The sequence below is a fragment of the Syngnathus typhle genome, linkage group LG18, assembly GCF_033458585.1.
Source record: "Syngnathus typhle isolate RoL2023-S1 ecotype Sweden linkage group LG18, RoL_Styp_1.0, whole genome shotgun sequence".
Classification (NCBI taxonomy): domain Eukaryota; kingdom Metazoa; phylum Chordata; class Actinopteri; order Syngnathiformes; family Syngnathidae; genus Syngnathus; species Syngnathus typhle.
The window spans coordinates 4,778,069-4,803,137 of NC_083755.1; the positions used below are offsets into that span (position 1 = coordinate 4,778,069).

Below are 25,069 nucleotides of genomic sequence, written 5' to 3' on the forward strand. Positions count from 1 at the left end.
GGTCACTCCTGCTCATCATCTCCTTATCGGTACGCCCGTCACCGTCTGTTCAGACTTTTCATGCATGTGTGCGCTTCTCTCACTTGAGCGTATGTCATCAAGGAGCAAAGTTTTTTTTTTTTCATCTAAACCACCACATGGACATTTATAGTGAAATTCTAAGTCAGATTGACAAGGGCCTTTTTGCTTCCACTAATCGCCTCTCCCCCTCCAAAAATCGTCCTCCTTTATGTGTCATCATCTGGAAGCTAACTTTCCTTCCACGTTCTGTTGCGTGTCGTGTGTATGTGTGAGAGCGGGAGTGTAATGGAGAGAGTGAAAAGATGAGCGGGAATGTAGGACAGCGACTGAGAAGAAAGGAAGAAAAGAAAGACAAGTGGGGGAGGAATTGTGAAAATGAAATCCAACCAAAGGTGGTCACATGGGGCGTGTTTGGGTTTAGTTCAAATGAAAATATGTAAATGATATTTTGATGAATTGGGATGTTTGCTCGTAAATTTTCCGATTGACACAAAACATCATTCAGATTTTTCTCTGTGAATGTAAATGCAGTGAACTGTATTAATATTTGCTGTCTTCATAAGAGAATGGGAAAAAGATTTGCATTTAGACAACAAAAGCTCCGATTGAGAAAAACAAAAAACAAATCTTTGCTTTTTATTTTTGCTATATTTGCATTTTGGGTTACTTGTGGTGTGTCAACTCTGAAAATGTTTCTATCTGTAACTTTGCTGTAGAAAAGAACAAATGCATAATAGATTTAAAGAGCCCATATGAAGAGTGGAATTCATTTCAAAGGGATAGCCCAAAAAATTCTATGCGTATGCTTTTGTGTGTGTGTGTGTGTGTGTGTGCATTTATATGTGTGTGTTTGTCTGATGTTTAGAAAGCCGAATTCAAAACTCTGATGAATTCGTGCTTAGCTCGAAAATTATTCACAAAAGGCATGTCGGTCTCCAATGATTGTGTCTCCCCAATGTGTTGGCATAATTCATATTGTTGATGAATATTCATATTTTAGCTTTGTGTGTGTCCACTAATACCAATTGATGGATTTTTTTATTTATCGCTGCCAATTATCCAATCCTTCAGAATTGTCAGTGGAATTCTAGTAGAGACAATGCAATGTATTTTTTATTTATTTTTTATTTAATCTTAATTTATCCCATTGAGATTTTTTTTCAAAAGTGTATCGGTTGTCATCTGCTCTTTAACTTTACTCATGTTGAAGCTTTTTAATTTAATCCACTTAACATTTCTAATGTTTGTGTGCATGTTTATTCATTGGACCATATGAAGGGTGCATTCGCCCGACTGGGAAAAGGTAAATTAAAAATCCTCCGAATTAAAATTATATAATTTCCAATTCTGCAATGGGTAATTCCGACGTCCTTGTAGAGGGAACAAAAACAAGCGCTGCCAAATGAGACTGAAAATGGAGTGCAGAATTATCAGTCTGTTGGCCCTGACCATTTGACTGCACTCACTCAGCCAATTAGAAAATAAAAAACGAACGAGGTCATTGATGTCCGCGGGGGGTGCAGAATTAACAACAGCCGCAGCGGCGCCATCATTCGAAAGCTTCATCGAGATCACGTGATCAACATGGAAGAAACAATGTGGACCACAAATTCTGAATTCACAGAAATAATAAGTTCACTTTTAGTGACCCATTGTCAGGCCAATGATTGATGGATAGTGACATCAGCGGCAGGATCAATTAACCCGGATAGAGAGACATGAATTTATTTTCTTTTTAAATATTTTAAATATATCTTTTCACTTGGTTTTGTGATACAGCAGTAATGCGGCTGCACACTGATCAAGTGAAGCTTCCAAACTTTACAACACGAGACACGAAATCCATTGTTGGATCGATTTTTATCCAGGCGAGGTTTTTTCTGACCTGTCGCTCTTAAAGTTCAAAGTGTCAAGGTTTTTTTTCACATCGGATGAGTGCTTCCATGTTGTGTTTGCCTGTAGATGTTTTTTGGTATCCATTCCAGACAATGTTGAAGGATTCCGAGAAGTCTTCTGTTTTTCTTGTTGAAGGAATCGCTTCCCAAAATTGCATTGCGGTTGTTCTGGATAAAAAAAAAAATTAAAGTTTCATGTAAATTGCAAAACAGCAGCCAGCTGTAGCTAAGTCAAAACTTCATTTCAAACTTATAGTTCTGAGTCGGCGCTGTCCTGACTCCATCATTGTCCTTGTGCCATTCCAACTCAGTCCCTCGATCGTGACTTGAGCCCTGCACAAATTTTAATTGAATTATTTTTTATCTTCAGTGGCCCCCAAGTTCAGTCCAGTTGTTTTCTGCCAAGAACAAAAAAGGGGCTCTAATCTCCTTCCCTTTGACACTCGACTCACGTTATGTTTGACACGCTGCAAATTACTGATGATTAAAGAACTGGCTGCAGTGGTGGACGCGTGTCAGGCTGGAGATGAGAGAGGTTCAACCCTGGACGCCCTGTGGCACTTTGGAGCTCAGCGCTGTTCATTAGCGGCAGGGGCTTTGGGACTTTTATCGGCTTGCTATAGGGTGTCGTGACGTGTGTTGAGGATATATATGAGAGTTATAGATGGAGGAATTTGCGTGTCCTTGAGAGGGGGATGAGTCAGTTGGTGCTCCAGGGACTAGGAGCATCCAGTGACAGTCAAACATGACATGTAAAGCTCTCAGTCCAGAAGATGACAAACTATAGGTGCAAAAAAATTACAATTCAAAGAGGCGATAAAACTGCTGAACAGCAAACCAACATTAGTTACAAGTATTTATCGCAAAAATAAACCCACTCCAAATTGTAATTTATTCAGGCACAATGTTTTCCTGCATGTTATTAAAATTTCCCAAATTATTCTACCTACTCACTTGTAGTTTTTTTTTTTTCAGGCTAACATTTCTGTGACAATAACAAAAAATGTTAATACAATTAAAAGGTACAGGAAACGTACCTGCTTCTTCTCATTCCGTGGGATCAAAGTGAAGCACCGCATGGGACCAATTCAACATCACGCCTCCTCCATCATATGTTTACATTCTGTGGGAAAGGAATTACACATTGCGTTTAACAAACCGTGCAGAATATAACCGCAAAACAACACTGGTGGGAAATATGGAATCTATTAAGGTCAGATATGATCAATTTAACAAATATCCTATATTTACATCGATCATAGTGCTCAATTTTGAAAATATCCATTCAACAATCAATAACTGGATAACTTTGACAATTGTAATAAATACATACGTGCCAAACGTTTTTGAAAGTATGTCTGCTTTGCTGTGTAATGGCGCTCCCTTGTGGCCGTTTGTAGGCTTCTCCATTTACTGTCATGACTTTACTACTGCATTAGATTTTTTTACAAGGATAAATAAGTGGATCAATTATAATTATTAATTATTCAGTATATAAAAAGTTTATTGCAGATAAAAAAAATACTTTTTACCATATTACTCAAGTTTCAATTAAATATATGAATTTAATAAAATAAAAAAAAGACCTTTTAAACACCCTCTGCCCTGACCACCCATCATTTTTAAACATTGATTCGGACAATCGTTTTAAGAGCTTGTTTTATTCTTTAAAAAAAAAAAAAGACAAGGTCCAAGTTTTTGGACAACCCACCCTCACCCTATTTCCCTCCCCAGCTGGCTAGCTCCACTAAACAACCAGCAAAGAAAAATAGCAATATGAACAATTGATAATATACACCCCATATACAGCAAAACATAGTGGTCTACCAGAACGTTACCGATAATACGCAACCTCAAACGAGGCTTCAAAAGTCGCCACCGATAAGATTTCATTTCAACAGCAACGTGTTTTTTTTTTTTTTAACTCGTGTGGGTAGGCATCAAGTTGCTAAGGTGACAGCTGCCTTTTGCCTCCCTTCAGCGTAACATAAAAGGTCTTCGGCCAACATTCCTGAACGCCCACTTTTAAACCAATCCGACTTAAGTGCAAAGTTTAAGAGGCACTGACACGCTTGCATTTCACACACACTTTGAAATAAGTGATTCACTTTTAGCAGATGAGCGTGCAAAATGGTGCAGACTTGCTGATGGATCTTAATTTGGAATACTGTCCAAATGACTTGAAGCTCACCTCACAGTGCATAATAAAGCCAGTAATAGCATGTGTGCGTGCGTGGGAAGCCGGTTGAGCATTTATCTGATATCCTTCATACGGCGAGTTAAGCTGGATATCAAGGACATCAAATCAACGCTTAAACAGTTTTCCAATATGCGTGTGTCAGTGAGCCCAGCAGTGATAAGAGACAGCATGGAGAAAGTATCAATGTGGAGCCCGCACGCTGTCATTCGAGGCTACAGACACGACTCCAAGTGTAGCTGCAGGTCCGTGCTGTCCAGGAAGTCAGCAGAGAAGACACTCGGCGGCGTGTGCGGAGCCAGCGGAGTCAGGCTGGTCCCCACGTCCCCTCCTCCTCGTCCTCCTCCCCCCGCACCGCTGGAGCTCCCTACCATGGAGATGTCCAGCCAGTCCATGCTGTCCAGAGCGGCATCCACAAAGTCCAGCCCCGTCGAGTGGGGTGAGAAGCCCAGGTCGGACGTGTCCATGGGGGAGGGCGAGTGGTCCAGGATGCTGCCGGTGCTCAGCATTTGGCTGTGGAGGTCGTCAATGAGCGTCAGGCCGCTGCCTGGCTCTACACCGAGCAGCGTGGAGCTGTCCAGGAAGTCCTCCAGGCGACCTGTGCAGGGCTCCCTTGGTGGGGCGATGAGGGGAGAGGTAGGGGAGGGAGGAGAGAGGTGGAGAGGGGACGGCGGGGAGGTGGGCGAGGGTGGGTCCGAGTGGAGCGGGGCGAGCGACGGGTCCGGGTTGGCCTTAAAACCTGAGATCTCTTTTGGAAGACACAAAAGGAAAAGCGTTTTATAAAATAAAAAACTAGGGTGTGATTGCAATATTTTCTTACCTCCACTCTTGAGAAGAATGTCAAAGAGGTCATCCATGTGCTGAGAATTGACACCATTTCCCTGCAGACGCAAGAGACCATATTGTGAATGTAATTTAAAAAAAAAAAAGCAAAATGTGCTTCATGATGCAACGACAACAAAAGATCGACGAAGTCAAAGTGACACGAGTGAAGTGGTCAGAAGAAGGTCGCAAAAGGAGCGAGGACGTACTTTGGAGCGCTTTGTCGGAAGAGAGGTGTTGGGTTTGGGGGAGGGAGGAGTAAACAGAGTGTGTCGGTCGTAAGGCGGACACACCCCCTCTGTCTGCCAGGATGGAGTGATGAAAAGATGAGCGAATGGGAAACAAAAGGAAAAAGGCAACGAATGAGAGGGAAAAACGAGGAGCAGAGATGGAAACGGAGACGAGCGTGCCCAGTGCCGATGGTACCTTGAAGGAGAAGAGCAGGTTGCTTTGGCTTTCGCTGTCCGACATGTCGTCGAAGAAAGGCTGCAGGTTGGGAGGGGCGGTGAAGCACGAGTTGGCCGGCGGGACGCCGTTGGTGTCCACGTGCAGCTCCGCTTTCGGTTCCTGGGGAGAGGATGTGTCGATCAGCTGGATCTAAAGCTTACTTCAGTTATTTGGGATCATAAAATGACACAATGATGGATGACTCGGTCATAATCGCCGTAGTCGCACCTTTTTGATTGGCTGGCTCACACCCTGGCTGCCTTTCTGCTCTTGTGATTGGCCGGCAGTGCTGGGCAGCTTGCTTGGAGTGGACTGTAGTCTCTGTGGGAAAGCAAAGACCATGAAGGACATCCCGCTCAATCATACGGACTTATTCTGCTCCGTACCTGCAGCGTGACGCGTCCGTTGCTTTTGGCCTGCGTGGGCGCTCGGTGGTTCTGACCGTTGGTCGCGCTACTGGTGAGGGCGATCAAGTAGTGGTTGCCGTTGGTGTCGGTGACCAGCGTGCCGCCGGCTTTAAGGAGGTCTAACGAAATAGCCTGAGTGTGAATCTGAGTGCCCTTGGGTTGGTTGAAGACTGGCGCCACCTATGGGGGTGGGGAAAAAAACAACAACATGTGACTCATATTGTTAGTTGTGTAGGTGAAGCTAATCTGTGGGTGGGAGTGGACATGCTTGAGAACTTTTGCATGACTCATGATGGATGCTCACCTGCTGAGTGCTGACAGTGGCCGTCTGCTGTTTGTGCTGCTGCCGTTGCTGAGCCTTCAGCTGCTTCTTCTGCTGGCTTTGGCTAGGTGCAGGCTTCTGGATCTGCACTTGAACCCGCTTCAGCTGAACTGAGCTCTTGTGCTGCGTTTGGGTCTTCTTCCCTTGTTGCAGCTGGTTTTGCTGGGCCAGTTTTTGCTGCGCCAACTTCTGCTGGGCCTGCAGCTGCTTCTGCTGCGTCTGCTGGATGATGAGTTGCTGGAGTTGTTGTTGCTGCTGCTGCTGGAGCAGGATTTTAGATTCCTTCTTGGGCTCGGGTTGCTTTTGAGGGTTGGACTTGGGTTCCGAAATGGTACGCGAGTGGTTGAGGTGTTCTACTTGTTGGACTTGCAGTCGATTAATCTGCTGCAGTCTGAACAGAGTCTCCTGGGAGCACTGCATAGGTTGCACCGCTCTTTTGCTTTGGGCTTCTTCCGTTACTCCCGTCATGGCTTCCTCCGTCTCAGCTTCCTGCTTCACCTTCGGCGGGCCATGAGGAAGCACGGGGGGTTCGATGGCCGAGGCTTTAATGAGTGTTGGAGGTTTGCCAATCGGAGATGTCGTTTTCTTGTCAGCTCCTTCCCGCTCTGCTGCCACGCCTCCCGTCATCTTTCCCAGCTCGAGCTGAGTTCTGAGCGTCTCCACCAGCCTCTGCTTCTGCCTCAGCATCCGGGTCAGCTCCTCAATCTGCTTATCCTTCTCCTGCAGCATTTGATCTTTGTCCATAGAGGACGAGTCCATGGCTACCACAGAGAAAGGCTCCAAGGCCTTAACCGAGCCGGGTGAAGATCTGTGGAAGCTGCATGAGCTCTTGCCTTCTTCTTTGGGCTGACTGAGCGGTAGGGAAAGAGGGGAGTTGTTGGATGGTTGCTGGGGAGCGGGATGGATGGTGAGTTGAGTCAGGGGAGAGCTCACCTGAAGAAAAAAAATAAGGTGTTTGGGAAAAGCCTGAGTGACACATTTTTGTGTGAGTGATTCAGTGCTCACCATCTCCCCAAACATGTCTCCATTACAACTGGTTTCATCTGGACTCAGCCCCGCTAATGAGCGTTCAGACGGCGAAGGAGACACAGGCGGGCTGGAGCTGGTGCTTCCAAACCGCACGACTCGACCGGGAAAAGCCTGAGTCAGCGGGGACAGAGCCACCTTGAATCCTCCTTCAACCTGTTGCTGATCGCTGCCTGCGGCTGGAGCGCTGTTAGCTGCAGTGGCTGCGCTCTGATGGATGGGTTGCGATGCGCCATTTTTCAAGACCGCAGGGCCGGCGTATTGCTCTTGGTAGTGGCGGAGCCTCTCGATTAGATCGTTTTTGGTGCCAGAGACGGTCAAACCTCGCAACTTCAGTTCCTGTTTTAACTCAGCGACCTGGAAGAATTTTTTTTTAAAACATTATTGTTGTGCAGTGGTGTAGAACTGCTCTGACTCATACTGGCAAGTGTTTATCAATTATATTGCTGAACTAGTTCATTATTAACCTTGAAACTATCATAAACCAAGAACTAACTGCTTGTACGTTTGACATTGTCACTATTTACTTTGAACTCATCCAAGTTGGCGGGCAAAGTGGTGGGTTTGGCCGCTCCCATTGACGGTTGGCCCTGGCGGGCATTTCCGCTCGTTGGGGTTAAGGTGGCGATGGGGGTCGTGGGAATAGTGCGAGTTGGGGAAGGGCTGGGGTTCGTCGGGAGGGGCTGCTCCGGTGCTGGCCTGAGGGCGGACATAGAAGGAGATGACCTCCCAGTCCCATGTAATGCTACAACCTGTCTCGAATAGAGCTCCTTGAGACTCACTTTGGAGGCGCAGGTAGGATGGTGTGGTAGTTGTAGTGCTGTTGTTGCTGGTTGAGAATCTGTAGCTGTAAGAAGAGCTGCTGTTGCTGGAGGAGTTTGGCGTAGGACGAGTCCATCAGAGGCGGACGCTCTTTGTCCGCCTTCTGGTCCGGAGGGATGTACTGATGGTACTTGAGCTTCTTCACCTGCAAGTCATGAAAACGATAAGTAGGAAGAATTTTTTTTTAAAAAGAGAAACATGTTAGCTTACCTTGGGTTTGTTGTCCTTTGCTTTTTTGGATCTCAGCAGGGGACGGTCGGAACTCGTCTTAGTGTGAGACTGTGGTCAGAAATGTTATTTCGTAAGAGACTGGATTTTATGTTTGTTAACCTGACAATGTTGATTAGAGTTCCCACACACATAGATTGTCATTAGTGAACATTTCAAAATTCACCTTGAGCTGCGCAAAGGGTGAGCGGGAGGTTACTGTGGTCCCGTTTGCCACTTTGAGGGGAGGAGGTGAATCGGAGGCCTTTACCACAGGAGTAGGAGGAGGCTGTGGCGTGGGTTGCGTAACAAGCTAGGAAAAAAAAAAACACATCATGTATTAGATTCAAACACACACATTCAACTTCATAGTATTCTTCGACAGAACCTGCGTGGGGGAAATGTCTCCATTCTGGGCGAGCATGTCGGAGGGCGAGGGCTGCGGGACGTTACTCAGAGGAGAATTGTGATTGGCGAGCTGGTCGGGTGACAGCGCATCGCTGCTATCTTCGTCCAACGAGGAGCTCTCTCCACCAGCTCCCTTTGGAGATTCTAAGACAGACCAAATACATCCAGCGGTGTCATCAACGGAAACGGCTAACGCTACCATTTAACATGTTGCAAAAAAGGTTCGCACATTGCTATTGTGACACATCCTCTTGTGTTGTGTCACATTTATTATCAAGTGGGTCAAATATAAGAGGAAATGTTTCTCGATAATTCTAAAAACCAGTCAAATGTATAGAAAAAAGAAAACGTATGGAGAAATAGTTACCAAGTGGCGAGTGCTGATCAGAAAAAAAAAGTGTGGGGGGGATAAAAAATAAAAAAGGAGAAATAGTTACCGGGTGGCGAGTGCTGATCAGGGCAGACAGACAGGATGTTCTTGTGTACCAGTTCGATGGGACCCGGTCTGTGCGAGATCTTATCGTTGAGGTCGTCGGCGAGTCGAGCTCTCTTCAGCTGCAACTGCTTGGCCTGCAGGGAGGGCTCCGCTGACGTCTCTGCATACACGGGACAACGATTCTTTCTCATTTGACTTCAATGCGTTTGTGCAATTATGACACAGGAGTATTCTAAAGTTGTTTGAAAAGAAAACGACAGACACGCACCCTCCAAAATGTGCATCCTGACCAGCTCAGAGCGCTCGGGACGACTTCGGATCTTCCTCTTGAGATAGTCTTCAGTCTGTACAAAAAAAACAATGACATTTTGCATTTTTTTGGAGGGGAGGGGGGGTGCATAAGGTTTACGACAATGGTGAATTATTTTAGATGAACTCACCCTTGCACGCTCCAGACTCCGCCGCTGCTCATGAAAAGCTGCCGGGCTTTTTAGCGCTGGAGTGGAATAAATAAATGTAATAGAAATTTAGAACTGTTCTCGTTCAGCTAGTGGCAAGTGTGACAAAACTGCTAATGGCTAAAGCGGCTGCAGAGAGGGGAAGGTCAGAATTGTTATTCGGAACCACGCGCCGATGATGACGAGGCGGCGTGTGTAGGGCCATGAGCACAACCTTTACTGTTATTAGCCGAGGGAAACGCAATGTCTTTGCCATCGAGATGATTGTTGGGATTAAACAAAATCTGCACGGTTAAGTAGCAACACACTTGGCAGCTAAGGTGAAATTGAAATGAAAAATTCTTCTGATTGACCGAGCAGTATGCGTTTCGGGAAGGATATTGAAAAGACAGTGGCAGTTGGGAGTGTTGAAAGCAAGCTATCGTCTGATTGGTCAAGGGACTGGTGAAATCCATGCCCCGGGGACACGCACGGTGTCGACATCCTGACCACGAGATGACACCCGGCGTTAGAGGACGGGAGACATTCCTCGTGTCACGACCGCTGACGTTCAAAGAGGGGCCACGTAGCGAGCGTGATGTAACCGAAGTATCGACGTCACCACGCATAGCGATGTTATGTGTGACCCCATCTAACGTGGAATCGGGTGTTGAAATTTCCAGAATATTACGGTCGGGAAGTCTCTATGGGCACATACCGATGTATTTCCACTCGGACAACTTAATGGGATTGGCAGTGGGCCTTGTAACATTAAATGGCTGCGGATAGATTTACGAAAAGCGACTCAAGAATCCAGAGACAGAAAATAAAAAAGACACTACAGCGCATCTTCTATGTTGGCTCGGCTTCAATGCACTTTTATTTTCTATCTGCGTGTTCTCGACTTGATGATTGTACATTCCGCAAAACTACACGCTAGGTTTTGTTTTTAACCTCAACTTAACTCTTACCGAAAACTGTGAAACAGGAAGTTGGATGCACCAGAAGAGGAAGCTGCTCTTTTTGATAACATATGTGCAGAACTTGAATGAGACTATCACACGGTTAGGGGCTGATTAATTTTAGTTTTTTTGTCAAATGCATCCCATAGTCTGCTTTGTCATCACATATGTTCTACGAGCAAATTTTGAATGGGCGACCTAAAAATTGCTCTATCCGGTTTCTGTCATCCGGTTATTATGGTTAGCAAATATGATATTTAATAGATGGAACACTTACGTGGCATGATCCCTTGACTGACCAGCTCCTCTCGCGTGCGTCTCTGTTGGAGTTTGAGCTGGAGGACTGCATGGAGACAGCGGAGGCGAAGGGAGGACAGAAAGGGAAATTAGAGTTGGTGGGTAAAATGATGGAGAAAAAAAAAAAAAAATCTTATTATCTTGCTGATCCACAGTCCATTGTCCAAATTGAGTACATGAATCCACATACAAGTCAAGATGTTCTAGCAGTTAGCTCTCCTTCCACTTAACCCCCGTATTTGTGAGTTTTTTTTTAAAGCGACAAAAGAGGCGGGTAGAAGAAGCCCATGAGTAATGTACAACACACTTCCTCTTTCTCACGCATTTTTTTTTTTCTCTCCATGCGCATAGGCAGGTGACCAATTAACACCATTAGACGGTACAACAAAACAAGATGGAGAAAAAAAAAAATACAAAACAACAAACACTTTGGAAGACATTTTTCGCCAAACGAGTGAGGTTTTTCATCTTTTTCAAACAGGAAGCACTTGTTGCATAACCCGACAGGCGGAAAGACTTTTAGAGAACAAGACCGAGGAGAACACCAGTTAGATGCTGATTATACTCGACGGTGTGTAAAGTTGAACATACCACCGAGGCTAGCAAGCATACTTTTATCATCTGTTATTGCCTGCCAATATGAGGTACAAACAACACCTGTTACTGCCGCGCTCTGTTAGGACAAACGTCTGGCCGGCAACACTGCACATGAAAATGTCCTCCCTCAACTTTGAAGCGTGTTTTATTTACACGTTGCCTCTTAAAGGACGAACGAGCGCATGAGAGTCTCCTCTTTTAAGTAATAACACGTCAGGTCACGAATGTAAACACAGGCATGCGTGTTCAGGTATGCTGTCTGTAATGGCGGAGCAGCTCAAAAGATTAATTGTCCCTAAGACGTAAACACAAGAAACTCACGTGCTGCCCAAGTGTGCCGCGGAGGAGGACGCTGAATTAAGAGAAGGCCGCCATGCAAATTGGCACTAGCCAGGATTAAGTTTATTCTGGGAATGAGAACCTTACACTTTCCTATGACTCCATCTTGGCATCTCACTGCTGCCTTTACTAGCTTTCGCACACACACTAAACACTCCAATTAATAACTGAATGACTATTTGTTGATCCGTTCTGTGTCACTTGTACTCGATGAACTGAACAGCACAAACAATCACGCAGAGTTCGCTGACCTTTCACTTTGACCTGCTCGGTATGTACACACAGGCAGTGATGATATTCATATTTACACAATACTAGGTTTGAGTGTCGTTCTGGTTAATTTAAGATATTAGAGACGTGGCTTGGGCTATCTAGCTCCAAAAACTTTTATTTACCAAATGTCCAGTTCGTGTCTATCGAGTGGGAATGGGCACATTGACGCAAAAACCCAGCTGTTCCGCTGAGGTTAAAGTTAGCATTGGTGTCAAAACGATCTATTTAAAAATGCTGTGCGCATCACTTTGCACCGAGCAAAAAAAAAAAAGAAAAAGAAAAGTTGACCACACTATTGGCACGGTTATAAGCAGGCAATATACTCAGATTCTTCCAGTGGCTTCACACTATTCCATTCATCTGTGAAAGGCACCAAGAATTAAAGTTGTGTAGCAGCCAAGAAAGTCAAGTTGAAGACAGTACGGATACAAAGATGGATGGTCTATTTTATGAGCCTCTAAAGTCCCATATTTTATGAAGGATTTGGTTCAGTTTTCAAAATTCATCGATTAATCGTCAACTAATTGCTAAAGGACGGAATTAGTTTCAAGAGGGTTCATAAAGTACATCATGTGATATTGCTTATTGGTTGTTCTTAAATCACTAAATACAGTTTAAGGCAAAATATTTCATCCGATTAATTAATAATAATTGAGAGATTAACCCATTTTAAAAATATTCGATGGTGACAGCTTTTTATTATTTTCCAATTTCAAAAGTTATGAAGGGTCCCCCAAGAAATGGGATTAACATTTTACAACCAATGCACTTTATACTGCATCGTATCTGTCGTGCATTGATCGTTTGACGGAAAACTAAATGCATACAGACAAAAAAAAAAAAATATTTGCTGGGATATAGCATGACATAGCACTTCTTGCAACCATAACTTATCTCTAACTAACTCAGCTTTAACTATTTATATCAAGCAAATAGAGTAACTAAAACGAAGACTGTAGACCGAGCGGCATAAACACAAATCAGATCGGATGTCTTGCGCCTCTACTGACCGCATGCTGCGATGGCTTGCCCACCTTCTTTCAGGCTATGATAGACATGTCTATCATGATCTGTCCTCAATCCTGCCTTGTCCATGTCACTGCCCATTGGTGGAGAACCCAACGGGGAGTGTTCAAAGGACAGGCAATGGTTGGTGTCCAGCATAATCATTGAGAAAAGAAATCAGTTAGTTTGTGGTAGTGGCAAACATTTAACTTCAAGGTCCTCTTCTTTGATTTGAGAAACTCGCCCAGTTGTTCCTGTAATGAGCAGTCTTTTTCCTGAGGGGGGGGAAAATACGAGCCAAAATATTCTCAAGAGGTCCACAGCTATGCAGGGCAGATTTCTAAAAATGAAAAGGAGAAAGGCTGCCTCTCCTCTTTCACTGCGTCGCTTCTCTATCAGTATAATCGATTGGTCTGCCTCAACGTCCCACGCCTTGATTCCCACTCTCTTCTCCGCAGTGGCGGCCGGCGAGTCACGACAACGTTGCTATGTGAATCTTCTCCCCCCCACCCCCGAAGGATGTAGAAAGAAATCCACAGGGCGATTCGTGGGAAGGAAAAACAAGCCGTGGGAGGAAGCGGAACGAGGGCCAGTGGCGGACGAAGAGAGGACAGCAGTGAGCTGAGCAGTGAGTGCCCAGTGAGACTCTGCTGTGGTTGCAGCTCCTCCTGTATCTCAAGCGAGCACAAACACACATGCAGTAATGCGCGCGCACACACACACACACACACAAAGGCAGGGAGTGTTGCCGATAAAGTTCTCCTGCTCAGCTGTTGCCATTCATTCACTGCTACAAGCAGAGGCAGGCCGCCACTTACATACTAACGCCTTCATGTCGAGGGGCAATCTGAAATTTCCCCAAAATATGTCAAAATTGCTTGACAATATTTGTGGTAAAGTGCAAGAGATAAATTAGATGATTAAAGGTAAGAGCGGCATTTGTAAAACTGCTGATAAAGTTCAAGACGACAGAATGCTTCCTGGTATTATTATGTTAAAAAAAAAATCCGCCTGCATTCCAGTTTCACCGACAAAGAGCCCGTGAGTTTTGTTGGAGGCTGCCGGTAAATTGCCCCCCCTCCACGCTCAACTGTTTTAAATAGCATGACCAGCTGGCAGTAAGAGGGGGGCTATATTCAGCGTGGGATCACCTCTGCACTCAAAGGCTAAGGTTACTTTCAGGAAAACATACACACAAACTTAAAGCTCCATATTCTTAGACTGAATAAATGTTTGATGAACCATAACAAGACTTCATATTCGCTATTTTGTATGCAGCACAAAGCTGACCAGTGATTCATAACATCCTCATCGGTCGGACAGGAAAGCAGGCCTAAACCCAAAACAAACGAGAACATCTCACAAAAACGACTCAATGATTCAAGTCGTCCTGCTCACAGTCTGGACAGCAGACACACAAAGGGATGACAACACACGACGGGACACGGAAGTAGTGGGCGGAGCAATCTAAACAACGCGGTACTCATCGATTACGCCGCAAGTGACATCACTCGAAGACAACACGTGTAATAGTTATGTTTGTGTTGTGGGAATGATTCTTTGACTCAGATGACCGCAGCTGTAAAATGCTACGCTAACATTAGCATTTGTGTTTACTTGGCGACCACGAAAATGCTCGATCAAAGAACGACCTGCAGTTCTCGTTCTCCTCCGTAGTTTGTTTGTGTAGCTCGTTTAAAGATTTAATCCCATGTGGCTTCTGCAGTTTCTCATGGAACTATTTCGAAGGGGGAAAACCAACAGGCCCGAACCGAGTCAGACTCGCAATGATCCGAGTAATAACAACCAAATTTGAGTTGTATTTAAATGCAGTTTGAATACAATTTAATAGTCAAAAGTTAGCTGTGACAAAAGTGATCATAGTTCAGACTTTGAGAACATTCCACGCAAAGTATTTGGCCTTGGACGTTCTTATCCTTCACTGAATTACATCACAAAAAGAAAGACACTTGCTTTTCTGCACTGTCTGATGGACTTCCTGTGGATTCATAAATGAAAAACAAAGTCCCTCCCCCTCAAATTTCAAAAGGTCATTTTAACCTAGAACTCTTGAGAGGAAGAACAGTCTACTACTACAACTTATGTGTAGTGTGATAAGTGACTCATTGCATTGTAATTCCTTGGCAAATAGTCCAGAGTTGATAAGATTAGGTATCGTGGAACCTGAAACTATTCTAAAGCGGGTAAGAGATTATTCACCACTTCCTGTGCATTTTCCAAGTATTACGAAACTTTTTAGAGAAATCACGAAAAGTAGTAAACCCAAACAAGACCAAGCAAGCCTGGTTGAACGCAACTGTGCAATGTGGGGACACACACATGAACACAAAGAACAACTTGGCCACCCGAGTCCTGGTCATTTTTGTTGAGTCCTGGAAACTTTCAGTTCTTTGTATAACAGGCTGCAGTCGCGCCCTCCACTTTGTCACATCTCATCCATAAAAGCGGTCCCAACTGAGGTCTAATTGTACACTGTTGAAGGACTTTGCAGAGGTCTAGGAGAACACAAGTGCTGAATGAAATCCAGCGAGGCAAGGGCCAGCTTGGCAGCTGCTCCTGCATAATAACATGAACCTTCACTGTACACCAGGCAAGGACTGAGCGAGATTAAGCCCTTGTGAGCACATGGGAAATTCGCTAAGGAAGAAAGAACGCCGGCAAGAGTTGAGTTGGTCACAAGCCGTTACGTAATCCCAACATCTGAAAGTCATTTTCATTGGACCAAAGCCCCCCTAACCTCCTAGCCTACTTGCGGAGGAACTTTGCTTGCTGTTTTTCCTCCAGTTCAGTCTCACTAGGGTTGAGAAAGGTAGCTACTGCTAATTAGAGAACTAAAAAGTACAGACGGCAATTATACTACACAGTTAAAAAAAAAACCTGCCTTTGTTTTGAAAGTTGTTTTTTTTAAGATGTGTGTTTGTCTTATTTTTCATCAAGTTGCTCCATGCAGTCTTCTTCCTATTTCTATCCCTGCCCTTAACATCTAATAAAAACCTGCACACTGACTTATTTGACTGAACCCAATGACCAGATCATAATTAGACACAGACCTTTAATACCAGCACGCGTTTCTATTTTTTGTTTAAGGGTCAAACACAGTACACTGGTTGAGCATTCATTTGTTCCGATTTTGAAACATGTTTTGCATTGTTTTTGCAGGAGTCAATCTCGGATTTTCAAAATTGACTGAGTGAATCACTCAAAAAGAACAGCAGGATTGTGTTGACGCTAAGTGCGCCATGCTTGCGGTTTGCAGGTGAGTCATACCGTAATGGCCGTTGTATAATTTAGAAACACGAGGAGGATTGGTGCTGAAGACAAGACACCAAGACACAAACATTTGTGTGAAAGGTGTTACAGGATTTGTGGAGGAGCTAACCCATTTAAAAAAAAAATGGGTGTGGCACAACATACTGAAAGATCTTTTTCAATACTTGTCTGGACAAGTGCACAAATTAGCTAGTAAGTGTGTTTTAGCTAATAATAACTTTTGTCGTGCAACATATGGACGTCATTTCCAAGTCGTGGTCAAACACTGAATAATTCAGCATATGATGCCGCATGATTTTGTAAACCCGCAAGGCGATTGTTAAGTGTGTGTTATTTCCCGGCAGCATGAGTGGGCTCGTGTTTGTGGGTGTGCGTTTGCCATTGCTCAAGCTGTAGGCAACACATCTGATTTTGGCTCATCCCTCATTATTGAAAAGGATTTTTTTTAGGTTGCACAAATCAAAGTACATTGAAGGTATGCGTACTGTATGTGTGCAAGCTGCTTGTTGAAATACGACACGGTCAAGACAGGTAGGTGCATGTCCGTGTTTCAAAAGTGACATGAGCCATGAAGAAGCCGCCTCAGGTTATGTGGTCTCTATTAATGCAACTCATGACATTTTTGCCATGCTAAATCATATTTTGTCAAGACTAGAACTATTTTCCAAACCCATTTTTTTCCCCTCTCCAGTCTGACCGAGTCCTGCGTGTGTCTCTCCGCTATTGGCAGCCTCCCCATCTGTTACATAACAATGTTTCCCTAAAACTGCTCTCGTCCAGGCTACTGAATCTTACTGAAGAATCTTACTGCACTTCAGCATGTTGCTGTTTTGCAATTTTAATGTGTGAGGATGAAACCCACCCAGCCCTCATTACCTAACATCCTCCCGTGTCGTTGTCATTACGCAAAAGGGTGGGGAGAAATCTGCAATCTGTATCTTGTCTTTGTTTACATGCCAGGATGATGTGGGCTACAGAGCAAACGGGTCAACTTTCAACATCAAGTCCTCCCTGGAACTGAGCACCGTGGTATTGAGGATTCAAAATGAAACTCTTCTTTAAGGCAGTGGGAGGGGAAGGGGGCAGATGGGAAAAGTAAATTAAAATATCAGATTACAGCATACGCTGTATTGTAAGACGGAACAAACTGTTCGGAGGAAACTCATTAGGTCATGTCAATCCTCACTCTTTAAACTAATTTGCCAACTAGTAGCCACAAAAAAACGAACACAATTCAAAGATCGGTTCTCCAAAACAAAAACAGAAAGTCATCACTCCAAAATGCACGTTTGCATGCAAGCACTCTCACCCCACCCCCTCCTCAGGAAGTCCATTCAAATTAGATTTTGAAACATTATTTTCCCAAACAACTGTCAATGACATTACCTGACAGGAGAGTCATATCCCTCTGGACCATGCCGAAAGGAAGCGTCACCCTCCCGGAGAGATTACCGCTTCATACTTCCAACACAGGCAGCGTAAACAATGTGCCGAGAGGAAACGTGATTAAAAAAAAAAAAAAAAGGTGCACAGCTGTGTTGCAGAAAAGTCACATTCAATGCCGCACTCAGTTCCTCCACAGGTTGCACCTCACATTCCCATTCTGTGGGCTGTCTACAAGTGAGTGCATGTCCCGGCAGAGAGGGCGTGTGTAGGTCGGAGTGGTTGACAAGGTCCACCAATCACTTTCCAGCTCTCAAGAGCTTCAAGTTGACTTATTTCCTCACATTGTCATTTACAAAGAGAGAGCAAAAAAAGATATTTATCTCTTTAGATGGGATGAGGGGGGGGTGTTGTCTTCTTAGCTTGGACACATTCTTGCTTTTCATTTTCCCTCACTCGCGTCCCTTCAGTTCCCTCTCGGCAGTTATGCAATAATGACATTTCAGACACCCCCCCCACCCCTGCTCTCCTCCTGCTCGTCCTTCCTATAGCTTTGCAGTGTGCCGCACGGTCAGTCCTACACACTAAAAACCTTCTTCACTTAGTAACTAATACAATGACTGTCATCGCAGCAAACTAGAAGTTAACAGGATATGGGTATTTTTTTTTTTTCAGTCATGTTCTCGTGAGTTCCACTTCTTATCATCTTCCTCGAAAAACACGTCACCTCTGTCTATAGACACGCACGCAATACATCTTGCAGATAGTCTATTGCATAACTCGGTGTGCGATATAAAGCTTTGATACGCTTTCGCATTCCGCTTTGTCACCCAGCCGACGCCACAGTACGCAGGCACACACGCCGCCTTAAAGCATCTTCAAGCGTGGTGGACTTGCTGCAACATGTCTGCTTTGTGCTAGAATGAAGTAATAAATAGTGAGAACAATGGGAGTGGCACCCGGAGGCCGTCTGATTTAGTGAAAATGGCCTCGGGACATTTCTTTGATGTACCTTCCGCTACATCTGCAAAATTTTATTGTGTTCACAGATTAAAAATTACAAAATCCCAGCAGTGGTGAGTAATTGTAGATGACCCTATTGTTGCTGGAACTCCTAAAATGTGGTCAATTATTGACAGATCTAACCCCGCAAATGACAAATTTGCAATAGCAGCAGAGCCGTGTCGCCAGGTACGAATCTGGATCAATGCAGAAAGACAATGGACAGTGGTAACCTAGCAGCATTCCATCGACGGGAATATCAGAGTGGATTTTTGTACGTAAGAGACAAATATTTGTGGGCGTGGTCAACGCTTAGATTGATCAAACTGCATGATCGTGAAATGTTAACTCCAAATGTTTACCACAGAGGATACTTTGTAAACAAATAAATTATACACTCAACTACAGTTAAAGACATGTCAACAAAATCTTAACACTTACAGAATTCAAGCCTAAATTCGCAAAATAAAAATATTATCTACTTACTTTTCCTCTTGCTTGTACTGGTAAACCCCATTTTCTTTTATGATGTCTCAAAGGCACTAAGCCCCACCCCTTCACATTTGAATTATGCAGATCCTCCACAGAGGACACATTTGCAAACATCTGATCTTACATTGGAAAACAACAACCCAACCTGAAAAGAAAACTATTTTGGCAGGTTTAAGGAATATCTTTGATTTATTTCCTTCCATTCCAATGACCTCACTCTGGCACTCACATGCACACATAAAGCTTGTCCCCCTCTCTTAGTTTAAACAACCTCCATGCTGAGGTAAACTGTCCACTGACAAATGAACAAGATGTACAAACACACTGACATTTACCTTTTTGGTTCTGGCAGCAGTCATTTTTTCCAACCTTACTATTTTATCCAAACCTTTTAGAACATTTTATTTGTAACATTCGAACCACAGGGCAAAAATAAAAGAATTCTCCCCGTAGAGTATGATTTGTCTTTTAGCTACTTACTGAGTGTGGAGGACAACTCACCATTCTTGCGTTCCTGCAGCTGCAGTTCCTTCTGCGCAGGCTGCAAGGACAGTTCCTGGAGCTCACTAGTCACGGCCTCGCTTTGTGGGCTGTGGGACGAGACCCCCGCCCCCGTGACTTCCATGTTGTCGGCTTGTGGCTGCAGCATTTTCAGCCTGGCAGAGAGACCTGCGACAAAATACACTTTTAATTTCTATCGCACTTCCATGTTATTCATGAGGTATGATAAAGTCAGATTGCAATAATCTGTTTCGAAATGTTGCATGGATTTGAATTATTTTGCAAACTGACAGAGAGGGGCCACGTTTCTCGCTGGGGAGAGAACAGATGCCCGATGACCTATTGACAAAATGCGCTCCAAAGCTGAGCAGTTTTTGGCTCACGTCAAAACCTGAATGTCAGATTACGCTGTCAATTTGTCATGAAAACTGGTTACCCTTGAAATGATTGCCTACGACGTGAAGCCTCTTAATCAAATCCCTTTTGAAAAACAAAAACAGACAGGCTGAGTAATTGGACCCGCTGCGTTGTTGTTTGTTGATCTTGCCCTCTTAGCAAATATGCTAGCATTGGGGTCCTTGTGGGGGATTCCTGCACAGTGAGCCTGAAAACAAACATGCCGCTCTTGCTGTCTCACAATCAAATTCCAGCGCAAACATATTTGAATGGTAACCACACAATTGTGCTCAAGCTACAATTTTTCTGCTTATGCATGTGTGCACACACCCAAACATCTCAGACATGTCTACACATTGACAGATATAAACAGAGACAAGTCTAGCTACATATTTTCAATTTCAGGCATCAAGATAAGGAGTAAGCTTCTCGCTTGCCGAGTCACGAGCGGGAATCAGACTTACCAGATTCACTTTATCTTAAAAGGCTGTGCTCCCATTCCAGCAAGTCAAAGCTGTTAAAGATGATCCAGAGAAAAAAAAGCATTACTTATGTCAATTATCTTGTTCCAATCCTACTTTACTGGGCATCCATTAAGTTTCTTTGCAATGTAAGAAATATATTAGAAACATCTTGTGGAATATTCAAGGTTTAAACTATTAATATAAGCAATTATAATCATTTTAGGTACAGGATTAATCTTTTTCACGGAAATGTAACTATTTGTGATCCATCTTGGTGCATATGACCACGTATAACTGGGACTTATATACACATATAAATACACAATAGCAATCAGATGAAAACTTTGAAAACTACCATAATTGTGTTAAATAGATCGCAAAACAGGTGACAACAAAAGTGGGCGAAAGAATCCACGTTGCAGAAGGCCTGCCCATAGTTGCCATGGGCGAGCAGCAAGTCTACAGCTGTCACCGACCAAAACAGACACACAAGCTACGCTATTGTTAGCTTGTCGGGTGAGAGTTAACCCCAGCTAATCAAAGATTGATCAAAAAACACAAGCACTATCATAACACGTACGTAGGGGGAGAAAAAAATCACTGTGCGATAATGAAACCGGTTCGGCGTCCACACTCGCCTCGTTAATCCAACCCAAGTTAGCAAAGCACTATTAGCATGCTTTGCATGTAATTCCTAGCTAACTGCTCAAGGCGATTACGCAGTGGTTTCCGTAGATGAAGTTGTATTTATCAAAATGGCTGCAGTGCATTAAGTTTGTCAATTTTCTTACTTATCATGCTCGTCGGTTTGTTTTGTCTGGCGAAGACACAGCTCAGACACCTCCGCCGGTCGTTACCACTTCCTGATGACAAAGGAAACTTTAACCGGAAAACCCTCCTCTACGTGGTGGGACGCACCAAAACGCCTCTCCCAGTCGCCACCGCTCTCCTGTAGGATTAAAACATGTTATAATGATCGCATGTTTTATACAATTTACTATGCGTTTTACTATACTGATTTTTACTGAACTGTAAAGCGTGGTTAACATCATTTGAACGCATGTGAATGACAGTTGACATTTACCATCAGGTATTTGCTGCCCTCTAGTGTCACATAGTTGTACTGCACATACTAAAGTGAGCTACAGGTTAGTAAACACAAACAACTAAACACATATTGTTAAAAAAAAAAAAAGCCAACCTGGTGGTCTATATGATTTAAAATGTTTAATTCTTCATCAATCAATAAGACTCCTTCAAAAATATGTTACAAGTTTACAGAAACAGTTTTTATGTGGGTCGCGGTGTATCAGCCCGATATTGCAAGATATAATTTGAAAAACAAAGATGAAACTACCGTAAAACGAAATTACCGTACGCTTTGGAGTGATACTAACCCCTTAACCATCGTTTTCATTTTTTAGTATTGTTTTCGATCTAGCCTATTTTGCCATGTACCCATAACTACGGCAAGTAAAGAGGGTCAAGTATCTTTTCTTACTTCCGGTTTCCGCTGTCAACATTCGAGCTACTGGGTTAAGTCAGCACCGCTGCGGAGCTACGATGATGTCGGAGCAGGAGTCCCTGAGGGGCTCCAGTGGCAGAAACCGCGGAGGCGTACAGAGGGTTGAAGGCAAACTACGAGCCAGCGTAGAAAAAGGAGATTACTATGAAGCACACCAGATGTATAGGACGTTATTTTTTAGGTAAGATTTCACCAAAACGTTCTAATTTACAATCGGTTGCTTCTCGAGGCCTGCTACGTTCCAGATCTCGCTGCTGCTACACTAGCTCATATCATTCCCGAATCCGATTGGGTGGATTTCGCTTCGGTTCCGCCCACCCAAGTCGTTTCTGCCGTTTGTTTGGACAACGAATGTGTCAATTCACTTTGGTCTTAAAATGCACTGCTAGCGAAGTGCTTACGAGCAGTGTTGCAACACCTTTTGTAACTATTCAATGGAAGTCTTAATTCGTGCAGACTCCACGACGACTACATTGTAATCGATTGTAAACCTATGTTGAGATAATCAGCTCGCAATAATCGATTTGCGGTTCCTCCCCAGATGTGTTAATAGCTAGCCACGTAGCAGTGTGACATTCTCCACCTTTTTCCATTTAACCTTTCGTAATTTGTCTCTATACATACACAACTAAATTACAGATCCAGTTTCGCCTCATTTTAGCTGACAAACTAGTAGAGAAGCAGCCACCATTATTGCAACAATGGTTTTATTCCCATTTCCATGTTATGCTGTTGGTATTCTATATATTCTATACTGTTGTCAACAGGTACATGTCACAGGCAAAACACAGTGAAGCCAGAGAGCTGATGTACAATGGCGCATTATTGTTCTTCAGCTATAACCAGGTAAAATGCTCTTAGGAATTTCTACCAGTGTGATATTTATGATCTAGCATATTTTGGTTTTATGAACAAAAATGATTTGTGGAAAATGCCTCCACACCTTAACTATAAAGATCTGGTGCATTTTGTAGGCAATAAGTTAGTTTCATCCGCTTTTGCTTCACTCTTCAGCAAAACAGTGCAGCAGATCTCTCCATGCTGGTGCTTGAGGTGCTGGAGAAGTCAGAGAGCAAAGTGGATGAAGATATATTAGGTGAGCGTTCTCCTGATTCAACGAATCCAAACATCTGATCAATCGCCGCTGACGCTCATGGATCTGTTGAGCAGAAAGCTTGGCTAAGCTGTTCAGCCACATGGATCACAACTCTCCGGAAAGAGTAGCCTTCGTGTCCAGAGCCTTGAAATGGTCCACGGGAGGTTCCAGCAAATTGGGCAATCCAAAGCTACACCAGCTCTTGGCTGTCACCTTGTGGAAAGGTATAACAGATAAAATGAATTCACAGGAAGAAAAAAAAAAAATCCGCCAGCTTTGTCGTCTTCTTTTTTTTTTTTCTAGAGCAAAACTACAGTGAATCTCGTTACCACTTCCTGCATTCGTTCGACGGGGAGGGCTGTGCGCAGATGCTGGTGGAGTATTCCTCCTCTCGAGGTTTCCGCAGCGAGGTCGACATGTTTGTGGCCCAAGCGGTCCTACAGTAAGTCCGTCTCCATTATAGAGTTGAAATGTCACACAGGCTCTCGCTTCCCAACCTTTTTTTTTTTAATTTGCCAGGTTCCTCTGCCTAAAGAACAAAAACAGCGCTTCCGTGGTGTTCAGCACGTACACGGAGAAACACCCGTCCATAGAGAGGGGTCCTCCATTTGTTCAGCCTCTTCTAAACTTTATCTGGTTTCTGCTGCTGGCAGTGGATGGGTGAGATAAAAAAAAACAACTCAGCTGTGTTAAAAAGAATGCATTTCATTGTTTTTTTTTCTATTTAGGGGTAAATTAACAGTTTTCACAGTCTTATGTGAGCAATATCAACCTTCCCTGAAGAGGGATCCCATGTATAATGAGGTGAGCGCTTAAATCGATGGATTGTTTTGCATAGGAATTCACGATTCATTTTTTTATATTAATGCAAGCCTTAAAAAAAAAAAGAAAAAAAGTGGGTTCACTGTATCTCAAAAGTGTTTCTTGTCTTTGTCATCTCCCTGGACATCTAAAGTACCTCGACAGAATAGGACAGGTTTTCTTCGGCGTCCCCCCCAAACAATCTGCGGCGTACGGCGGCATGCTAGGTGAGTTTTCTGAAACCGTGTCCATTGTCTTTGTAAAAACTTCCATTTCCCTGCACAGGAAACTTGCTGAACAGCCTGATGGGAGCGGGCGAGGAAGACGACGGCGTCGAAGAGGCCCGGGAGGACAGCAGCCCCATCGAGCTGGATTGAGCAGACGGCTGACGAAGAACAAAAAGAACACACACACACACACATAAAAAATGGGGGAGGCCACGCCCACTCTTGACTTCATCATTACTAATTTTGGTTTTCATGCACTTGACAGCATTGTAGACACGACGTTCCCTTCTTTAGCGTGTTGCTTTCTCACGGAGTGTCAATTGCTTTTGTCAGCATTTCTCTGCACCCACCACCACCATTCATTTCTAATAGTTATTTAGATTTGCCTGTTGACATGAGATTGTTTTTGGGTTTCTCATCTGTCGCAAATGGATGGATGGATATTTATTGAGCTTCAGAATTCAGTGTTTTGGGTTTTAAGTCACCTATTGATGATAACCAGACCTTTAGGATATTACTAAATTCAATGCCAAGTTTTATATCATCAGTTGTGTGCAAATATGAAATTTGCATATATGATTAAATATTAAATTTCTGATAAATCAGTGGGATTGGCACTTTTGTAAGCATACAGTATGTTAGTGTTTAAAGAATCATCCCTAATCTAGAATTGCTCTCACGCGTTTGCTATCAGTATTGGATTTTTTTTTTCTACAGTCATCGCTGTTGTGCAACAAAAGTTCAACAGCCAAAATAACAATTTCCAAAGAGACTTTTGTGAATTGTTGCTTGTCACACCGCTACTGACGAATGCGTTCACTTTTTCTTCAGTTTGACATATTAGTCACTGCAGTTTTATTTTTTATTTTTTTTTCCCTCCTTTGAAAACCTAAGCGGGCCGCTTTCCTTTGTCATGACAGACTAAGACAATAAACTACCATTGAGAGGATTGAGACTGATGTGAAACAAAA

At 43.7% G+C, this 25,069-nt stretch overlaps 2 protein-coding genes and 1 long non-coding RNA gene across 9 annotated transcripts; 2 read left to right on the forward strand and 1 right to left on the reverse strand.

Annotated features, from left to right (window-relative positions):
- Positions 1-1,724: 1,724 nt before the first annotated feature.
- On the reverse strand, positions 1,725-22,091 carry mrtfab (myocardin related transcription factor Ab). Of its 7 annotated transcripts, none has more exons than XM_061265095.1 (22): positions 21,951-22,091; positions 21,241-21,398; positions 20,450-20,499; positions 19,590-19,757; positions 10,687-10,752; positions 9,451-9,506; positions 9,279-9,354; positions 9,012-9,170; positions 8,555-8,718; positions 8,354-8,479; positions 8,170-8,238; positions 7,920-8,104; positions 7,665-7,836; positions 7,117-7,494; positions 6,094-7,044; positions 5,769-5,969; positions 5,611-5,703; positions 5,362-5,502; positions 5,145-5,237; positions 4,934-4,994; positions 2,954-4,861; positions 1,725-2,249 (listed from the first exon to the last, which is right to left on the reverse strand). In XM_061265095.1, exons 4-21 carry the CDS (start codon positions 19,735-19,737, stop codon positions 4,329-4,331), a joined length of 3,672 nt encoding a protein of 1,223 aa, XP_061121079.1. In that variant the 5' UTR covers positions 19,738-19,757; positions 20,450-20,499; positions 21,241-21,398; positions 21,951-22,091; the 3' UTR covers positions 1,725-2,249; positions 2,954-4,328. The 7 variants fall into 7 exon arrangements, with proteins under 7 accessions (XP_061121079.1, XP_061121080.1, XP_061121084.1 ...); XM_061265096.1 differs by lacking the exon at positions 21,951-22,091 and adding an exon at positions 21,847-21,893; XM_061265100.1 differs by lacking the exons at positions 19,590-19,757; positions 20,450-20,499; positions 21,241-21,398; positions 21,951-22,091 and adding an exon at positions 17,598-18,099.
- LOC133143255 (uncharacterized) lies at positions 13,411-17,760 on the forward strand. Its single transcript, XR_009710390.1, has 3 exons — positions 13,411-13,548; positions 16,101-16,197; positions 17,172-17,760. It is a non-coding gene; the product is annotated as an uncharacterized LOC133143255 (long non-coding RNA).
- get4 (guided entry of tail-anchored proteins factor 4) lies at positions 22,013-25,069 on the forward strand. The gene is made up of 9 exons (XM_061265105.1): positions 22,013-22,155; positions 22,742-22,820; positions 22,989-23,070; positions 23,145-23,294; positions 23,374-23,512; positions 23,590-23,730; positions 23,799-23,874; positions 24,026-24,098; positions 24,157-25,069. The coding sequence occupies exons 1-9, from the start codon at positions 22,013-22,015 to the stop codon at positions 24,246-24,248; spliced, it is 975 nt and encodes a 324-aa protein (XP_061121089.1). The 3' UTR covers positions 24,249-25,069.

Bases quoted from the DNA above. Each gene is read 5' to 3' on its own strand.
- mrtfab (XM_061265094.1), bottom strand. From the start codon at position 13,085: ATGATTATGCTGGACACCAACCATTGCCTGTCCTTTGAACACTCCCCG. The intron at 8,239-8,353 runs GTGAATTTTGAA...TTCTGACCACAG, and splicing joins CACCCTTTGCGCAGCTCAAG to TCTCACACTAAGACGAGTTC. The intron at 5,704-5,768 runs GTACGGAGCAGA...GCTTTCCCACAG, and splicing joins ACGGACGCGTCACGCTGCAG to AGACTACAGTCCACTCCAAG.
- get4 (XM_061265105.1), top strand. From the start codon at position 22,013: ATGATGTCGGAGCAGGAGTCCCTGAGGGGCTCCAGTGGCAGAAACCGC. The intron at 22,156-22,741 runs GTAAGATTTCAC...TGTTGTCAACAG, and splicing joins TATAGGACGTTATTTTTTAG to GTACATGTCACAGGCAAAAC. The intron at 23,731-23,798 runs GTGAGATAAAAA...TTTTCTATTTAG, and splicing joins CTGCTGCTGGCAGTGGATGG to GGGTAAATTAACAGTTTTCA.